This window comes from Octopus bimaculoides, chromosome 2, assembly GCF_046866305.1.
Source record: "Octopus bimaculoides isolate indiv1 chromosome 2, ASM4686630v1, whole genome shotgun sequence".
NCBI classification, from domain to species: domain Eukaryota; kingdom Metazoa; phylum Mollusca; class Cephalopoda; order Octopoda; family Octopodidae; genus Octopus; species Octopus bimaculoides.
The window spans coordinates 70,792,675-70,813,810 of record NC_142929.1 but is presented as its reverse complement, the minus strand read 5'-3'; the positions used below and the strand labels follow the sequence as shown (position 1 = coordinate 70,813,810).

Genomic DNA, 21,136 nt, shown 5'->3' with positions numbered 1-21,136 from the left:
AGGATCGCGGTTTCGAGATCGGGCATTGTGAGTGTTTATTGAGCGAAAACACCTAAAACTCCACAAGGCTCCGGCAGTGGATGGTGTTGAACCTTGCTGTACTCTTTCACCACAACTTTCTCTCACTCTTTCTTCCTGTTTCTGTTGTATCTGTATTTCAAAGGGCCAGCCTTGTCACACTGTGTCACGCTGAATATCCCCAAGAACTACGTTAAGGGTACACGTGTCTGTGGAGTGCTCAGCCACTTGCATGTTAATTTCACGAGCAGGCTGTTCCGTTGATTGGATCAATTGGAACCCTTGGTGTTGTAAGCGATGGAGTGCCAACAACAACAACCCATCAACCATCGTCCATATGCATTATATGTCTGTATCAGCTCAGTCATCTTTCATGCACACTGTATCTGATTCTTCTTGTGCCCAGTTTTTCTCTCAAATCATCTGTGCCTCATCATTCATGCAGATTAACATTCCACATCCAGTGAATCATTTTCATCTTGCTCCTTTCCAAAACATTGTTTTTGTTATTGAGTTCTTATATAAAGAAGGAAGTAGGTGTCATATAAATTCTTGTGGAGCCTCTATTTAAGAAATTATCGATCTAGGTGGCTCAATTATATCCCACCCCCTCCCCACATTGATTAAACCAATAAGATTGATGTTTGGATTGAACTTCTGTTGTTTGGGTTGATGCTTGTTGATTAAATGTAAGGAGAAGGGAATTCTGCAGTGTTGCAGCTCTGGGAAGTAATGACTAGGTAAAGTGTTTAGTGTTAGTTTGCAGGGGTGGGGAGACACAGCAGGGATAAGATAGATAAGTATATTTGTGGGCCAGTGGGAAGTGGTACATAACTTCAGGGAGGAAAAGCATCCCCCATTGTAGAAGATGCAGAGAAGAGTTTTTGTGTATGCCAATAGATGCAGCCTATTAGTGGACAAGTCTTTGTTAAATGGCCAATTGGACCTCTTTTTGAAAATAATCTGGGATGTTTATATATTTAACAGTAGCAGCACTGGCCCAGATATGTGACAAGTGCTCCAGTGTGAGTCCTGTTTGATTGTTGTAGGTCAACTCTTGATCAAGGCTGAAATATTTTTTCTAGCTTTGACCATGTTATAGAGAATACTGACACCAAAAGTTTAGATGGTGTTTGACCCTGTACTTGTAAAGAAATTTTGTGTGGAAAGGCTAAATATGTATTGGTTGATGCAAAGGTGCAATGTGATAGTTCCAAGTATTTTGCATGAAGTGTATTAGGTTTATTGGATGATGTCTTAGTAGGACTGTTTTTTTTTAATATTACAGGATGATCTTATCTAGTTTCTGTAGTCTTGGTATTTGTGTTGTGGGAAATATTTGCAGTATGACTAAGGCTTGGTCTTTAGAGATGAACTTGTATGCTTGAAATATAAAGTCAACACTCCTTGCATTTTTTAAAATTATCCCCAAAACCTGATATATATAATATCTTTGTGGGCTTTTATAAGACTAGGGAGATTGATGTGGTTGGTATTTAGATGTAAAGTTCTCTAAGTGGATTGCTGCAGACAGTGAGGGCTGCAAAAGACATTCTGCAAAATTACCAGTGAAGATGGAGCAGGGGTTGTTTTAACTGTTTGGTGCTGGGTTTTAAAGGTGTGTCACAGCTGGGAGAAGAAAACATGTGGGTCATGCATGATGTATAGTTTGGAAGAGTTGATATAAAACTTGCTGGTTCTATATCCACTCATCTTAGAAAACTTTGAGAAGACCTAGTAATATAAATTCATATTGATTTCATTTTTGACTTGCACAAACAGAGGTAGTATGGTTCATTGTCTTGACATCAGTCTTTTGTTGGTAACTATTTTATTGACTTGAGAGCTTTCAAGAGCTTTCGTTGTGTTCTTGCTTAGTAACATAAATATTGTTTACAAACAAATTTCTGATTGTTTTGAATCATGTTTTTGAACTTTGATTTATGGTTAATATTTGACATTCATATAACTTCATATGGCCTCCCAAAATCAGTTGTTTAATCATTCAGGAGTATAAATTGCAAATAAATATATCTTCATAAATCATAGGTTCATATAAATGATTTCATACACACAAACAAAAACGAAAACAAAATTGGTGAACTAGATTAAGGGTTTTGAATTGGGAGGCTTGACTTTAGGCTCTCTCTCTCATTTTTTTGTTCAAGCTTTCCTTGTTATAATAAAGTCTAAGTTAGGGTCATTAGAGTGTCAGACAAAATGCTGAGCAGCATTTCATTCAACTCTATGTTCTAAGTTCAAATTCTGCCACAAAGGCAAATTTACCCTTCATTTCTCCTGGATCAGTAATATAAAATACAGTCAAGCAATGGGGTCAATGTAATCGACTAGTCCTGCCTCTTCCTAAAATTGCTCGCCTTGTGCCAAAATTTGAAACATTAACTGTAATAAAGTTTATTCTAATAATTGAGCTTAATATCTCATCATCATATGTCCATGTTTTCATGCTTGCTTGGGTTGGATGCAGTTTATTGAGGCAGATTTCCTACAGCCGTTTGCCCTTCTCAATGCCAACCCTAACCTATTTCCAAATAAGGTAATATTTCCCCCTTGGTCTGATGTGTTTTTACAGAATATTGGAAATGAATGTCATTGATTGTATGACAGTTGCACTCATTTGCAACTATCATGCAATGTCAAGACAAGGAGAGAGACACACCTATGCATGCACACACATGCACACGTGGTAGATTTTCAGTTTCTTTCTACCAAACCCACTCCCAAAGATTTGGTTGGCTTGGGGGGCTATAATAGAAGACCCAAGGTGTCAAGAAGATGGACTGGACCCAAATCCCATGGTTGAATAGCAGATGTCTTAAATACACTGCCAAACATCTTAAACACAATGCTAGAGCATTGCAATAATGGAAAAGGATATCAAAACAAAAATTGCACAAGGAGCAAAAGAGAAAAAAATCTTTCTTTTGAAAAGATTTACTAAATAATAAGCATTAGATTTCTATTGGTGGATTCCAAAATGCAGTCTTAATTCCTAATTAGAGTCACTTTACAACATGTATATTATTTAATGCTCTTTGAGAAACCATGAATGTCACAGTTTCCTGTTTTTCTTCTTCCATAAAATCTTCATGTCTGTATAAGAAACTATTACTGAAGTTCTTGGGATTTTCATTTCTTCATTGCTATCATTGCTACTAACTCCTTATCACTCCCACGATTACAAGTATGATTTATAAACCAAGTTTTCGTTTTGTAAAAAATGTAATGTACACACATTGCAAAAACGTAGGAATGTTGAGTGTGGATCTGTAGATGTTAACAAGTTCAAACCTGTGCAACTAATATGAAATATTAGCCTTGTTAGTAAAATTGGATAATGGCTGAATGACATTTAGCCAATGGTTTTGTGGGGAGGGGTTTCTCCAGTGTTTCTTTTTTTACTGAAATGGTATGTTGTTTAGTGGTAGTTGTGTAATAATATTTGGTAATATGATAGGGTAATGGAGGCAGAAAACATCTAAATGGTTTAAGTAGAAGGATGAAATGATTATGTCATTTTCTAAATATGTAAATAACTTCAGGCATGATTTTATGGTTAAGGAATTTCCAACCACATAGTTTCAGGTTCAGGTCCACTGTGTGGAACCTTGGGCAAATGTCCTCTACTATAGTCCTAGGCTAGCAAAAGCCTTGTGAGTGGATTTGATAGAAAGAATCTGTAAGAATCCCATTGTCCATCTGTGTGCACATGTATGCATGGGTGTGTGTGTGAGTGTTTACATTGTGTGTCTCTGAAAATGCTCAGGTATGGGCTGTGGCATTGCTATCATTTCCCATTGGCTTTGTGCTTTCAAAAATGTGTGGGATACTTGCAAAACAGGTGAGAACTAATAACAGGAAAGGTATCTGTAAAATATGCCTTTTATAATATATTTATCTAATCCATGTTATCATGGACAAATGGACATAAAAACAAAGAAGGAAAAGAAGCAATGTAAATCTGAATATTAAACTAAAAATCTGGTATTACTTTTGACTGATAACTGGTGATGTAGTTATGTTTTAAAAATGGCTACTTATAATTTAAGGGAAGAGCATTTAAATGTTAATTGCTAATTTGATAGAGACAGAAAAAAAATTATCATCAACCCTTGGGTATTATTGTCTTTTAAGTCCTAGAAATCATTATGCCAGTTATTTGGTTTCCGTGATGTATAAGTGACTGAGATAACAATATTTCCCCTGAATGAGGTACTTGTTTGTCACAGGGTTATTCATTTGTAGGTGATTGGACTGGAGCAATTTCGACACAATGCACTGCTTGTCTGGGAATTGAAACTACAATCTTGTGATCATGAGTGTAATACCCTAGCCACTAGACCATGCCACTTCACTCAAAAAGAACAACGTTGTCATGATTGACTTTAAAGAATTATAATGAAAAGACCTAGAATCATCTTCATGCATGTCCATCCCTGCTGTTATAAAGAAAATAGTGTAAAAATGTTGGTGTTTATAACTGCGAACTACTGCACCCTCCTGTATAGTATTACATATTTTGATGCTGAACATCAGTCTTATCAATGTGGGAGAGTCTGCAAAGGTCAGGGTCACTGTTACTCCCCTATTGACTAACAACATACTCTAGATCTTGCTACATCCAGAACAAACTTGTTTTCATTACAACTTAACAAGCTTGAATCTGTAAAAGGGAAAGAAAAAGAAAAAAATTTGTATTGTTTTTTGTTTTTGTAACCAATATGGCTTTAGTGTGTGTGAGAACAGTGCAGTTTCGGCTAAGCTTGAACCCCTCAGAACAACACCTAAATAAATAAATAAAAGTACCTCTATCCATTCATTCTATCCAATCCTCTAGACTACTTCTGTTATGAAGGGGTGCTGAAAAGTTTCTAGTTTTAAGGGTTCTGCAAAAGGCCAGGCTGGAGGCCCAACTCTTCGAGTTGTTTTACAGGGCTTAGAAAAACTGAAGGACTGTTGCAATAAGTGTGTGAATCTGAGAGGGGAATGTGTTGAATAAAATCATCCTTCTGTATTTTCTTGTTCTCAAAGCCATGGACTTTTCTGCACCCCATCGTGTGTTCATTTCTTTGTAACTTGAGGGTACACTGTGACACTTCTTCACAATCTTCTTTTCTCTCCTTTTCCAACTGGAGTAGCCATGTATTTCTTTTACTGCAAGACACCTGTCTCTGTCCCTTTATTATGCTTAAACTTCTCATCATCTGGCACAAAGCCACCTCCCTCAACACTACTCCCTGCCCATTCAGGTGAAGAGGCCTGTCTTTGAGGTTACTTGCTGACATCACTAGTGCTGGTGACATATAAAAAGCACCCAGTATACTTTGTGAAGTGGTTGGTATTAAGTAGGGCTTCCAGCCATAAAAACTATACCAAAGCAGACATTGCTGCTTTGTGCAGTCCTCTGGCTTGGCTTGTCATCTGCTTCAAACCATCCAACTCATGCCAGCATGGAAACAGACATTAAACAATAATGTTGATGATGAGGATTCAAATATTAGGACTCAAATACCCTTTTGTTATTGACAATAATATGTGTCTAACATCTAAGTTATATCTTTTTATCATCATCATCATTTAACATCTGCCTTCCATGCTAGCATGGGTGGGATGGATTTTCACAAGAGCTGGCCAGGCAGAAGCCTGCACGAAGCTTCTGCGACTGTTTTGGTGGGATTTTTACAGCTGGATAACCTTCCTAACACCAACCACTCAGCAGAGTGAACTTAGTGCTTTTTACATAGCACAAGCACTGGCGAGGTCAATTTTGGCAAAGTTTTTACTGTTGGATGCCCTTCTGAATACCAATCAATTTACAGTGTGGACTGGGTGCTTTTAAGTCAAAGAAAGTTTTTTTTTAAATCTTGTTCTGAATTTTTCATCTGTGTAATGTGCTAGTTGTGTAACTTATGTTTTTGTGTAAATAGATAACCCTTATTTAAAACGTGCTAGATTTAATTTCCAGGATATATAAACATCCAAGTAACATTAGTAATTACTTGTCCTTTTGTCAAAATCCTATCAAGTGAGCTTAGTTTAAGATTAAATGTACCACCATTCTGCAGCATAAAAGATATTTATGTTTTGGGTTTATTTGTTCTATCAATAAAGATTACCCTTCCTGTCTTTGAGTGTTGTTGTTGTTCATATACTACTAAGATTCTATCATTCTGAAGAGTAAAGGGTGGAATAATGTTTAGATTGCTTTTTCTAGGAAATTTGATTTGCTGCAAAGCAGATGGAAGTGAGTCACATGTTTTGCAAGCACTCCATTTGATTGTTAGAACAATGTTTGGGAGTGAAGCTCAACAAAATGTTACCGGAATTCCACTGTTCCAATAACATGATTCAAAAAATAATTGAAGAATCTTCTACCATTAAGGGGCATTTGGAAATAGAGAAATTGAATTATGTTTTACAAATTGATTAGAATACATTTAAAGAAAAAACACATTTTTCATATGGAAGACTATTTCAAGAACACCTCAGAGGTTGAAATGGTTGACTATTTAGAAAAATTAGGACTTCTAAGGAGGTAATATGTTGATATTGGCATGGATTGTTTCGTTGTTAATGTCTCAGAATCTGGAGATGATACCTGTTGTTTTCTACATTGTCAGATTCATTATCATCATCATCATCATCATTTTATCATCCGCTTTTCCATGGTTGCATGGGTTGGACAGAGCTTATTGAAGCAGATTTTCTTTGGTTGGACACCCTTTCTGTTACCAACCCTCATCTGTTTCCAAGCAAGGCAATATTTCCCCCATGGTCAGACATGTTTTCACAGAATATTGGAAATGAATGACATTCATTTCTAACAATCACATGATCTCAAGGGAAGGCCCCCCCCCCTACTACACACATTGGGCTTTTTTTCAGTTTCCATTGATCAAATCTGTTCACAAGGCTTTGGTTGGCCTGGGGCTATAGTAACAGACATGCTCCAAGTGCTGTACAAGTGTTACTGGAAAGTTAATGGTGGCATAAATGGAATCTGTATTAAATTATGACAGGGGTAAATTTTGTGAAAATAGCTTCGTAAAATAACAGAGAGAATTTAAACCTATCACATTAACAACATCCAAGCATTCTTTTTCATTGCAAACTATCAAAGTTTGAATAGAATAAGAAGTTGCCTGATGTTAGTTTTATAGCAATTAAAAAACAAAAAAACACATTGAACAGCCATTTTAAGTAACACCAAGATGAAATGTGCTGAAACACCTGTCTTCCTTTAACACATTTTGAATTTCTTTTCAAGATGAGTCAAAATTTTGTTTTAATTTTCATGTAATTTTCCACAACTTGTGAATTTCAATTTCCAATATTTAACAGCATTAAATAGATTACAAAAATATATATAAAAACGGAAATACTTCTGTCTTGAAGAGGAATTGACTTTTTGCTTGTCTCAAGTATATTGTAATATCTATTCAAGTAGTTTCATTTAAAAGAAATTTCCAAGAATGGAAAAATGAAAAAGAAAAAAAAAAAAAAGAATCCTTCAATTCAATTAATTGAAAGTTTAGAAGTTCTAACATTTTCTTAATATAGCCATAATTATATAAACACACACAGATATATATATATATATATATATATATATATGGAAAGAAATATCTCCACATAGTGTGTGTGTACACACAGAGACCTGTTTGTATGTATGTATGTATTTTGTATTGAAAAGTAGCAAAACTTTGTTTTTGCTGCTAGGCACATGTAAGTGTGTTACAATATTATCATTATTGTGCACGTTGCAAGATGGCCAGTTGACAGGATCTTTAGAGCATGGGGTATTTCTTCCAGCTTTTATTGCCTGAGTTCAGTTCCCACTAAGGTCAACTTCTCTTTCATCCTTTCAGGGTCAATTATATAAAATATCAGCCAGGTACTGGGGACAATGATACCAATGAAACATTTCCTCCCTTCAAAATTATTGCTGGCTTTGTATCTAAATTGGAAACCAATATGTGTGTTCCATAAAATCGAAACATTTGGTAATCACTTGCATTAGATTATAAGTATTATTATGGGAGATATTTTGTTGACTGTATGAATTACACAACAAACAAATTAACTTCTATATAGAAAGATACTCATATTAGCTTTGTCATTATCTATAAGCATTGCTGATAAATTATAACAGTTGATTGAAATGGTAAGGTGAATTGTTATCACTTTTTAACAATAATCCTTCTTTTGAAATGGAAAATAAGAATTTGTTGCTTGCACTCTTTTTTTTAATATTTTAACAAAATGACTGTACTGTCATGGATGAATAACTTTAAATGTGTTAATAGTTTCTTGGTAAACAGTTTGTAACTCTATTTCAATATCTGATTGAAACACTTCACTTTTTCTTAATGTTAGCAATCATTATCATGTGCACCACCGCTACCTGTCTGCTTTCCACACATCAGCTTGATACTAAAGGTTGGAGGATTGCATCTTGTAATTTCTCAGTTTAGTATGGCTTTCATGATTGGATACCCTTCCTGGTACTTACAACTTTAATTGCACTGTACTCTGTCGGTTATGATGAGGGTTCCAGTCGATATGATCAACAGAACAGCCTACTTGTGAAATTAGCATGCATGTGGCTGAGCACTCCACAGACATGCGTACCCTTAATGTAGTTCTCAGAGAGATTCAGCGTGACACAAAGTGTGACAAAGCCAGCCCTTTGAAAGACAGCTACTACTCATTTTTGTCAGCTGAGTAGACTGGAGTAACATAAAATAAAGTGTCTTGCTCAAGGACACATGTCGCTGGGAATTGAACTCATGACCTTGTGATTGTAAGCTGAATACCCTAACCACTAAGCCACTCACCTTCACTACTTACCATTTTACAAAATGTACGATGGGTGCATTTTTCTTGAAATCTGCACTGTATAGCCTTGGTAAGGCAAAAACATCCTCTCAACCCTGCATTATTGCTGCTTGATTTGTTAACTTTACAGTATATACTGGATACTTTTTGTAACATCCTTAAGAAAGGCCTGAATATCACAACTATTTCCTTTAAGAAAGAGAAAATAAATGAATTGTGATGTTTAAAACTTTATAATGTACTTTCCTAGAGCTATCAATAGTTATAGATCTAGAAATGCAATATGGTCATAATATTATCAATGAATGTAAAAATATTGACAGTTTCGTCTTCTTTTTCATTTCTTAATCTTCATCAATCAAACCTTTGTGACAAGAATTGATTGAATCGGCCTATTTATATTCTAATAGCTGAAATAAAGTTGATTCCATTCAGTGTTGCTCTTCAAGAACATGCAATTATGAAAAGAATATCTACTTGATTACAGGTGATGGTTGGAGAAAATCATGTCTCAAATTCTGTCTGACTCGTGCAAGCAATTTGTCTGACCCATGCAATTTGACGTTAAAACAACAACAATGCTGATGATGCAAAACAAATATTAAAGTGAGAGCTCAGTAAAAATGAAACTGATGTCACCTGAGTATAACTGCCATTATCCCAACACACTCCAGCCCCTGACCCACAACATACTGTCACCTTTCTGACTTTTCTATTGCTAATACAATGGTATCTTTTCTTCAGAGCTGGTTGTCTTGTATCTCCACCATCCAGGCACCCTCAATCCACTTATCTCTCCCCCTCTCATCACCTTTGATGCACCCCACCCCTTGAAATTGAAATCTTTAATCAAAATTTCATGTTGATTTATGTTCCAAACAAAAATAGTGTTTAGTAAAACGTGAACATAGAGACAGCTATTGACTATTTTCCCACTTTGTTTTATAGGAAACAACATAAAAAGTACTGAGGGTAGTCTTTAATGTTTAGTGTTTCATGTCTATTTTGTGTGGCTTAAGGTTTTTGCTAAAATGGGAACTATTTTGTGCTAATATTTCAGCTTGTTTGAGACTATGAATCAAAATCAGTTATCTTTATTAAATTTGTTGTTGTTACTGACATTGTCATGATCTTTGTCATCATCAACATTACCGTTCTCATCATCTTTATCACCCTTATCTTCCTCCTCATCATTATTTTAATGTCCATTTACCGGTGCTTGCATGAGTCAGAATATTGTATAATTAGTAAAGTAACTTAAGCTAGTGTTTGAAACATTAATTTACATGAAATTTTGATTGAAGATTTTAATTGTGATTACTTCAAAACAAGAAATTTGTATCACAGAAATAGACAGTTTCAGGCAGATTGGTATCAAAAGGGTTAAATTGTAGGACACAGAAATCTTCGATGCTTGAATGTGTCAGAAAATTGTCTCTATTCAATCCATTTTTAGAAAAACAAAAATATATTTTGATTACTTAATCGCTTGAAAGAATTTCTAGTCATATGGTTGGTACACTTATACAGTAACATATCTTTATTTAGAAAGTCAAAGGGGAAAAAGAACCAAGAAACTTATCTTTTGCAAGTTAACATCTAAAATATAAACCAGAAATTTGGAAAGTAGTTCAATATTAACATATTCTCATTTTCATTGTTTTCATCACGAAATCTTTTATGTGTATATTTATAGCTTTCAAGGTAACTGCACACAAAACATTCTTTTCTTCCCAATATATACAATAACAGAGAGCGAAGGTGGTTTTATTTCATTGTGCAAAATATGTGACATCTGTGTTGCTAATTATAGCCAAGTGTTGTTAATATTGCAAATAACAACACAGGTGTGTGTGTGTGTGTGTGTGCCTTTTAGGATTGTTTTAAAAGGAAAAGAATTTATGTATTTTTAAAATACGTATCTTTTTTAGGAATAAATTTTAAAGTAAAAACACAAATAGAACATACACATCAAAGTAGTAAGGATGCTATTTGGTTTGTTAACTGTTGTAAAAACAAGGCAAATCAACCCTCTCATTATCATATGTCTGTTGAAATATACTTCATTTACTTTCAAATTAAAACTGAAGCAATGAAGAATTTAGTAAGATAACTTAGCCATTATTAAGCTAGTGTTTGGAACATTAATTAACATGAAATTTTGATTGAAGATTTTAATTTAGATAATTTCAAAACAGGAAATTTGTATCACAGAAATAGGGGCAGTCTCAGGCAAGTTATATTGAAAAGGTTAAGTTATAGGACACAGAAATCATTCTGCAACCAAGCAAAATAGTTATAGAACTTTCAAGGAGTGTAGCTATGCAGATATACTGTGAAGACATATCGAATGTCAAAAACCATAGAGTTAAAGAACAATGACCTCTGTAGCTTCAGTTTATCTGTAAAATACAATATGTGCTTTGTACCTTTTTTTTGAAGTGCATTGCTATTCTTTTTTAATTTCTGACTATTTTGCGGTATTATTTTTCACCTAACTCTTTCAAATGATCAACATTTCCCCCACTCTATTTATAGCCTGTGTGAACCATTTTGCTGATGTTTAATAAAAAATTTCTTATTTTTGTGTCCTTCAAGAACAAGCAGCAATGTGACTGTGAGAATACATTACACGCTGATCAGAGTAACATAAAAGATTCACCCCAACCGAGTTGCAGTAACATCAGTAACAATGCTACTTCTCAGCTGACCACGTCAATGACTCAGACATCTTCAGTTCTTTTACCTGGACCCACTTCCCACCACCAATCATGTCACAGTCAAAATTTGGCCTTGTCATTCTACAATCCTCGTCTTAGTGATGAAGACCTTTCTGGACGGATGTCTCCATTTACTGTTGAGAGGTGAGTTATAAAACAAGAAATAATCTGGTTTTTAAAAAATTTTTTTTATTTTTCTTATACTCCACCCCTATAGGAATGTGATTCTGCTTTTTCTCTTTTAATGCATTTTATAACAAGTTTCTTTAATTTTTTTAATTCCAAATTATTTTATTTCGAAGATACTAAGATAAGTACAAAACTTTATTTTTGAAAATTGTTATAGTTAATCCCTGCCACCCTCTCTTTTTTTACACTTACACCCCCCCCACACTCTCTCTCCCCCTCGTGCTTATTTTATCAACACTCAAAAAGTAAAGGCCAAAGCTGACTTTGGTATGATTCAAACTGAGAATAACGAATAACTTAAAAGACAACAGAGCATTTTACTTGCCATTCTTCTGATTTTGTCAGTCTTCCATTCTGTACTATTAATTATTTAGTTGTTAACAATGCAATACAATCAGTTGCTAATTCATAAAAATCATGTGTGCATGTGCCCCCACCCCTTCCCTGTCAAATTAAAAATAATACAAATATTGTTAAATAACATCAGATCTGCCACTGCTTCTTATATACCACTACATTTTGTTTTTAACAGACAAGTCTAGTGTTAGTTTATTCATATTCTGGGATCTGTTCACTTCAATAAGAATCTATTTTGATCTTCTTTTCCTTCAGCTACTATTAATTACCATTCTTTCAGCAATTTCTTATACATTTCTTTTCCTGCCATGACATAAGCTATTGTTATTAGGAAATATTCAGAAATTTCAGTATATGAGATAAAGAATTGATTGAATTTCTAATATATTTCCAACTTTTAATGTTTGATATATTTCTATTCTGTCATGCATAATACACAACTTCTATAATATCTATTGTTAGATGTTTGTCCTGAAGCCAGCTATAACACTGTGCAATCTATTATTTTCTACCCCAATTGGCTTTCTTCCAACTAAGATATAGCTATTGACCTATATTTTTAAACTACTTCCATACCCCTATTACAACTGAAATTGCTATAATTTACCATTTTTCCTCACTGTTTTTCTGTCAGTGACAATAATATTTAGTTTGTAATCTCTTTCTAAATTTGGTATCTACTTATTATTTCTCAAGTTTTTCTTCTCTTTTTTTTTTATAGATTACATATTCCATTATTGGTAAAAAGAGCCCCCATATATCCCAGTTTAGCTTTTCATTGTAATTGTCTGATGTTATTGAATGGTATATAACAAAACCATAAACTAGTATTGTTTTTTTTTTTTTACTATTTTTAATTTTAAGGACAGTTTGCATTAGTTTTTATTCTTAAATATTGACTTAGTAAGCTATGTTTTGAGTTGATTTAACATAAGTTCATAATTATGTAAAATAATGTAAAACCTCTGTTAGTCAATAATGACCATGCACCTATCTGTACATGTATGTGCAGGCCCAGGCAATACTTTTTGAAGGAGACTGACAGTTGACTATGCTTGTTTCTTCATACCATTGATGTTTACCCAGAGTAAAAACCATTGACTTGGGCTGAAAGAGCTTTGCACCAGTATCAGAACACAAAAAGCTATAACAGCTACTCTAAGACATTTCACCCACTTCTCTAACAGTTCTACCAGTCCACAGTCCAGGATTGGTTCTTCTTTATTGACCCGTTGAAAGGATGAAAGTCAAAGATGACCTCAGTAAGATTAGAACTCAGAGTGGGAACAAGTACTGTGAGATATTCTTTCCAACATTAACATCTACCAACTTTTTGTCAACCTCATCCTTTATATACATTAACTGTTGTCCATCTCCTTGCTATATAACTAGGAATGTTCAAATATGAAACTCGTTTCATATTGCTGAATAAGTTAGATGGAGATTTGTTTGGGGCAAGATTTCATGGCTGGATGCTCTTCTTATTACCAAGGCTTACCTGATGCATGCATTCCTCACTGTGTCCCTGGGAAGATCTTTGAAAATTTCCTTGGTCTTGGCCACCATCTCAGCCTTGGTGTTGCAGGCAGAGTGGTTGGTAGCTTTCTCAAATGCAAGACTACAATCAGGGGAATTAGGAGGCCAGAAATTGGGGCTGGTGAATTTGTAGAAATTCTCCAACAATCATTTCTAACTCTTTTTGGAAGTATGGTAAGTAACCAAATCCTGCTGCTACACACCTGGCTTTCCAGTAGCAACCCTCTCCAGCCATGGTTTAACCACAGTCTCCTGAAGCTTCATGTAGCTGTCTGAGTTAAACCTGTGGCTCTGTTCAATGATGTGGGGTGGAATGACATCTCCCTCTCTGGAGTCACACCCAAAGACCATCACAGTTTGTGGGGAACTTGGTTTTTGTGATATGCGGTATATCACATAGATTGTAGGCAAAGCCACCTGTTGTGCTGGATGTTGTGCAATTGGTCCAGGCAGATATTCTTTACATCTGAGAAGAACCAGATCATCTCCAGCTCAACAGGATACCTCAACTTGTTCAGGAGCTTATTTGCCTTTCCAAGTAGTTCTCCTTAGCCTTGGCTGTCAGAATTTGTTCCTTATACCTCTTGTATGAATGGTAGTGAGGGTCCTCATTCAAGGCCAGTTTTATGGTGGTGATTCCAACACCATCTTTCTCGCACAGTCCGACTTCTCTTGCTTGGATCTTCTATCACCTTGTCCAGCAGTTGTTGGATGAATTATGGTGTGCTGATGCAGTCAGAATGCCTGCTGTGTTCCTTCCCACTGGCCATGTTTTTGTAGTCTCCAGTGGAACTATCCATGTCATGTCTTACAGCCTTTACAGTGTTCACAGAGCACTGAGCAGCAGTCATGACGTCTGTAATTTTGATACCCAATGTGAATCATCATGATACAGGTGACTCTCTTTCAATATTCAGGTGACCTCCAATCTTTATGCTCTCCAATGCTGTTGACTGTTCACCAATACATCAGGTTCCTGAAAAAAAGCGAATATAAGAAAAATCACCAAATTTAGCCTGAACACCTTGTGTGTATGTGTGCACACATACGTGTGTGTGTGTGTACTTATAGACACACACATATATACAGAAGATCTTAGCATTCTTATGATGAACTTTCATATAACAATCATTTTATATATTTTACATACTGATATACTTGATATACTAAAATACACTTCTAAAATACTTGAAACATAGATGTTGTTCCACTAGCTAAAATTTCAACACAGCTGCAACCTGTTCACTAACAGTTGTGCAGCAAAAATTTTGACCTTGCATGGAAATAAATATAAATTTAAAGTGAATTTAAAAGCTTTGCGTGTTATTAAATGCCTCTTCCACCATGCAGTTGCTTCAGTTTCAATTGTGAGTTACTTGGTCAATTAGAACACAAATCTCTTATCAGAAATATAAAGAACAAAATGCAAACATGATTTTTCACTCAAGTCACCTAATCTTTGGCATATATTTTGGTCAGATCATTTATACTTAATCTCTTCAGGGTCTCTAATATGTCAGTGAGGATCTAAGTCATACAATGACAACACACACAAAGCCTACTCACATCATCATCATCATCTTTTAACGTCCGCTTTCCATGCTAGCATGGGTTGGATGATTTGACTGAGGACTGGTGAAACCAGATAGCTACACCAGGCTCCAATCTGATTTGGCAGAGTTTCTACAGCTGGATGCCCTTCCTAACGCCAACCACTCAGAGAGTGTAGTGGGTGCTTTTACGTGCCACCGGCATGAAGGCCAATCAGGCAGTACTGGCAATGGCCATGCTCAAAATGGTGTATTTTATGTGCCACCCGCACAAGAGCCAGTCCAGGGGCACTGGCAACGATTTCACTCGAAAGTCTTTACACATGCCACAGGCACAAGTGCCAGAAAGGCGACGCTGGGCACAGGTGCAATCACTATTTCACTTTCGCTTGCCCCAATAAGTCTTCGCAAGCTGAGTTTCGTGTCCAATGAAGGAGATGACGTTGGCATGGGTGCCAATATTTTTAATATCACACAACAGCATTTATCAAAGCTGATATCATAGTTATCAAGTTTAGCTAGTATGACAAATGAAACTATTTGCTCTATCATGTGTAATGACATTGAAAACGCTCATACACAAACAATTCATCTCCCTTTGATCTTTTGTAGTGGTTGAACTCTGATGATTTCTTTTATATTCCTTTGAATTATAAGATTTTCTTTATTATATAACTGCTGACTATTTACACCTTTAATTATCTGACATATATGAAAATTGTAAAATACCCTATAGGTTATGGATGACTGTAAAACTCATATCTATGTTCAAAATATTTGCAGAAACATTTCTTCTCTATTCAGTCTTTTTCCATAATCTGTGTGTGTATGTACTTGTTTAATTGCATTACTATGGCCATTGCATTCATGAGAGAATATAAAATTGTCTTCTTACTATTAGTAAATTCACAATCATGCACCTAAAAAGATCTTGTGGTGACATTCCTTTTATGAACAGTCTATTTTTAGACCAATCCTCTGTTATGTATTCACATAATATATAAATTATATCTTATATACTATACTGCATTCATTTTGTGGTTTTGTAGAAAAAGTTCTCAGGATTTTGAAATGAAATGATGCTTAAGAGCTGTCTTAATGTCACAAATGGATGTCCATAAAATAAATTCTCAGTAGCCACTAAATATCCTTTTAAGATGAGTGTCTGTGCAAAACAATGTGGATTAAAATTAATCTTTCCCTTTGTTTTACTTTAAAGTAAATTATTAAATTGTCACAGTTTAATGATGTAGCATAAGCATTAAACAGTATCTAGTTGTGAGGCTCCATCTTGAGTGTTCAGGGCTTTGAAGAGTATAGAGTTAACCTTTAGTCACTAGTTGGTTTGGAGTGGTAGTATCTCTTAAGGACCCCAGATATGGATCAAATAGCAAAAGATAGTCCTGTAGGACTCAGAGGAGGGCTGGCCACCTAAACATTCATCACATTGGTCTACTGGTGTAGGGACATGATTTGATGATCCATAAACTAGTTCCCTGCCTTAAAAGTTAAATAGGCCTTGTGTTTCAAGGATAAGCTTATGGTTGTAGGGGACTAGCAGAGTAAACTGTAAGTAAATCAGCAGAAAGCAACAAGAAGCCACTTCTCTTTTTTAACCAAGAAACATCATAAATCTTCAGGCTTTGGCATGGAGATCTATGATTGCCAACACCTGCCAGCTTGGCACATGAAAAGAGGAGATAAAAAAAAGAGGCTTGAGTATCAATGAACAAGGTTCTCTTACTCTAATCTGAATTTGTTTGATATTTTCTGCTTGTATTAGTTAAGCAACTTCTTCTCACAGCATGCCTGTGTTAGAATAATAAAAATTTTAAGGCCCTGTAAATTATATCATTTCCTTATACACTACATATTCATGCACAAAGTTATTAGATCATGCTTTACTAATGCTTCCCACCCATGTGATCAGCTTGGCAGTTAAAAAAGGTAGTGTTTGCTCATGTTTAAAGTATAATATATGAAGTAAGTTTTGAGGGGTTTTAAATATGATCTAGTCAGCTTTGAAATAATGCTACTATTGCAGAGATATGAGTCCTTAGATTTATAGGGGAAAGGTTATGGCTATCTGTTTTGAGAAGTTCACTTCCTGACCACATAGTTTCAAGTAATATTCTGATTGTGTGGCACTTTGGGCAGGTCTTCTACAATAGCCCCAGGCCAATCAAATTCTTGTGGATTTGGTAGATAGAAACTGAAAGATGCCCATTGTGTGTGTGTGTGTGTGTGTGTGCGTGTATGCATGCATGCATGTGCTTGTATCTCCTTGTCTTGCCATTGCGTGATAGTGGAGAGTCACTGTAATACAAGTGTTATCCTTCATTTCCAATCTTCTGTGAAAGCATGTCATGTTGTGGGAAAAGATTACCTTAGTTGGAATCGGATGATGTGACAAAAAGAGCATCCAGCTACTAAAAATCTGTCTCAATGAATTCTGTTTGACCCATACAAGCAAAGCTTATCTACTGGGAAGTGAAAATGTGGGAAAACAAGTGAGTGTAGCAGTGCTTCTGTTTATGAATCAGGAAGATCGATGATGTAAGTGATAAGCTTAAACAACAATGTGACAGCAATCTATTGTAAACCTCTGTGTGTGTGCATGCATGTGCATACACATGTATGCATATTTAACCTTTTTATTAGTGTTTCTGTTGAAATATACTCCTTTTGTTTTGATTAATTTTGAAAATAGCTAAAGGAATTTAGTGAAGTATGTTCGTCATTATTAATCTGGTGTTTAATCCTTTAACATTCAAATTACTCTCAAACGTAATGTTTATTCCAGTTTTCTAAAAATGAAAATTAATCGTGCATTATGTCATAGCTTTGAGGTATTGATATGTTTGTATATTTTTAGAATGACCTTGTAGGGTAAGTGTGAGCAACTGGATCTGGCCAGTTTGAAAGTAAAACAGATAGAATCTTTGGGTCGGATATGGTCAGTTTAAACACTAAAGGTTTAAGGCAGCAAGCTGGCAGAATCATTAGCATGCCAGACAAAATGCTGCTAAGCATTTTGTCTGTCTTTATGTTCAGAGCTCAAATTTTGCTGAGGTCAACTTTACCTTTCATGCATTCAGAATTGATGAAATAATTACCAGTGAAGTACTGGGGTCAATGTAATTGACTTTCCCTCTCCTCAGAATCTGCTAGCCCTGTGCCAAAATTTATAAGTATTATTAATCTGGTGTTTAGAACATAAATTGACATAAAATTTTGATGGAAACTTTTAATTTCCATCATTTGAAAATGAGAAGCTTATATCATAGAACCTGGAACAGTCTCAAATGGCTTGGTTTAAAATATAATTGAAACAAATTGCAAGCAGTAATCATTAAGTACTGTTTTGTGATGTCTTATTATCAGAGTAACATTTACTAAAAATGAATTTACTTTATTTTTTTATCTTCAGCGTTTTCAAGAATGGGAAGGTTCTTCTAAATTTATATATTTAAATAGGCAAGTGTCTTCTACTACAGTCCTGGGATGACCAAAGCCTTGCAAATGAATTTTGTTAGATGAAAATTGAAAGAAGCCCATCATGTACATGTGCTCGCATATGTGTGTTTGTGAAGGTGCATGGCCTAACAACTAGGGTATTGGAAATGAATGCTATTCATTTCCAATATTCTGCACAAACATGTCTGGCCATGAGGAAATAATACCTTGCTCATAAACATGTGATGGTTGGAGACAGGAAGGGTATCCAGTGGTAGAACATCTGTCTCAATAAACTCCATCTGACCCATGCAAGCATGGAAAAGTGGATGTAAAAGTGATGGTGATGATGTTTAAATTCCTGGAAAAAAATAACTTTATGATATCAAGAGCAAGATTCAAAATCATGACTAACAGTGTAATATCTAAGATTTCATACCTACTATGGTGGTGAATCTTAGTAACAAATACTGTTTTAATTTTTACCTTCTATCTCTTTTGATTCCATCCCAACTCTTTTTGAAATTTCATTCCATCCCCTTCATGATTCTTTTACCATTCTCAAATTACCCATTCCTTTTAATAAGTAACGTTCTGTTAACTGTTCAGTAGCTTGTACATTGGTACATTACTGAAGAAGATGTCACCTTTTATGTGATTCAAAGAGGGAGTGAATATAAGTGTTTTCCTAAAAAAAAGTATCAACCCTTAGTGTAGCTTTCATGGCTTAACATTGCTTTCATGAAGCGAATGAAACTAATTTCTCCCTGATTAAAATACCAAAATATCACAGGTAACATTCATTCACAGATGATCTAGTATACCTGTGTAACGACTGCACTGTGTCCTACTTCATGAAACCACTATTAGACAATGTCATAAAATAAACAAAAACAATTTTCCTACTCATTATAAAACAGTGTGTGTCTGTGTGCGCATGCGTGCATGTGCGTTGTTCATTGTAATAATATGTTCATTGTAATAATAGGCATCATAACAAATGTCTTTCTGTGAAGAAATAAGCAAGGAGTGTTTTCTAGTTTTTTTGTTTGTTTCTTTCTCTATGTGAAAGTTTAATCTGGTTTTCTAAGAAGTGTGGGAAAGGTCTTGCTTTGTCTACTTCAATTGTATTCTAAGTCAGCAAAGTTAGAAAATAACCCCCCCCCCCCCAAAAAAAAAACAATAATGGCAATAATAAAAACCTTTCTTTCAATTTGTCAACAAAAGTTTTTATCAAAAACAAAACAATCAAAACAATTCTAGTTTTGGTTCTGGGAAATTTGTCTTTTTTTTATGTTGTTTACAGTAGTAAATGGCTACAACAATGAAGTGTCTCTAAAGAGTCATATTTTCAGTATTATTGTTGCTCTGTTGTTATTTTCCTCCCTTGTATTACTCCAGATATAATTATAAGTGAGCTGAAAATTGACAACTTATTTTCTTTTTCAGTGATAGTGGTCACAGCATGATTGAGTCACCTGTGGTATCAGTGGTTGCATCTAGGTAAGTTAGCCGAGCCTTTTTTTTTTTTGGTAAAATTGATAGATGCCAATACAGGTGTCTGCTCAAGCAGCTTGCTTCTCAACCATGTGATTTTGGGTTTGGTACCACTGTGTGGTGCCTTGGACTGGTGTCTTCTCTTGAAGCTCCAGGGCAACTGATGCTGTGTGAGTGGATTTGGTAGATGGAAACTGAAAGAAGCCCTTCATGCGTGTGCGTCTGTCCCCTGGTGGGTGTATGTATCTTGGTCTTGGCATCGTGATAGTTGGAAGCAAGCACCACCATCTTATGAGCAGTGTCACTCATTGTCAATCATCATCATCATCATCATCATCGTTTAACGTCCGCTTTCCATGCTAGCATGGGTTGGACGATTTGACTGAGGACTGGTGAAACCGGATGGCAACACCAGGCTCCAGTCTGATTTGGCAGAGTTTCTACAGCTGAATGCCCTTCCTAACGCCAACCACTCAGAGAGTGTAGTGGGTGCTTTTACGTGTCACCCGCACGAACTTCCATGCAAACATGTTTAGCCATGTGGAAATATGAATTGCTTGGAAATAGGTGAGAATTAGCCACAGGAATGGCATGTGACTGCAGAAAATCTGCTTTAGTGAACTCCATTTGACTCCTGCAAGCATGACAAAGTGGACTTTAAAACAATGATGATGATTGGTAAAATCTAAAAGAATCTGATATATTATTGTAGTATTTTATGCATTTACTTAGTATTGAAAACATCTTGACAGTAAATTGTTGTTTTGTGTTTAAAGATTAACATATAATTTGATACATTTTTTTTCTGTATCTGCTTGGTAGGTAGTTGGAATTTTGAAAAATATAATTTAATCTTAATCACATCGTAGAGTAGCTGGGGCTATTTAGTTTCGTTGGGTAGGGGAAAACTTGTCTAGTGCTGGTGACACAAAATGCAAGAATTTCATGCTGTAA

At 35.3% G+C, this 21,136-nt stretch overlaps 1 protein-coding gene across 13 annotated transcripts in view; it reads left to right on the top strand.

The window, feature by feature from the left end:
• The window catches only part of LOC106875929 (protein FAM13A), a 288,030-nt gene that overhangs the window by 169,295 nt on the left and 97,599 nt on the right, over positions 1 to 21,136 (top strand). For all 13 annotated transcript variants that reach the window (XM_089346973.1, XM_052978233.2, XM_089346968.1 and 10 more), the window contains 2 exons: positions 11,476 to 11,741; positions 20,135 to 20,188. In XM_089346973.1, coding sequence (XP_089203099.1) covers positions 11,476 to 11,741; positions 20,135 to 20,188 — 320 coding nt within the window. The remainder of the gene's footprint in view (positions 1 to 11,475; positions 11,742 to 20,134; positions 20,189 to 21,136) is intronic.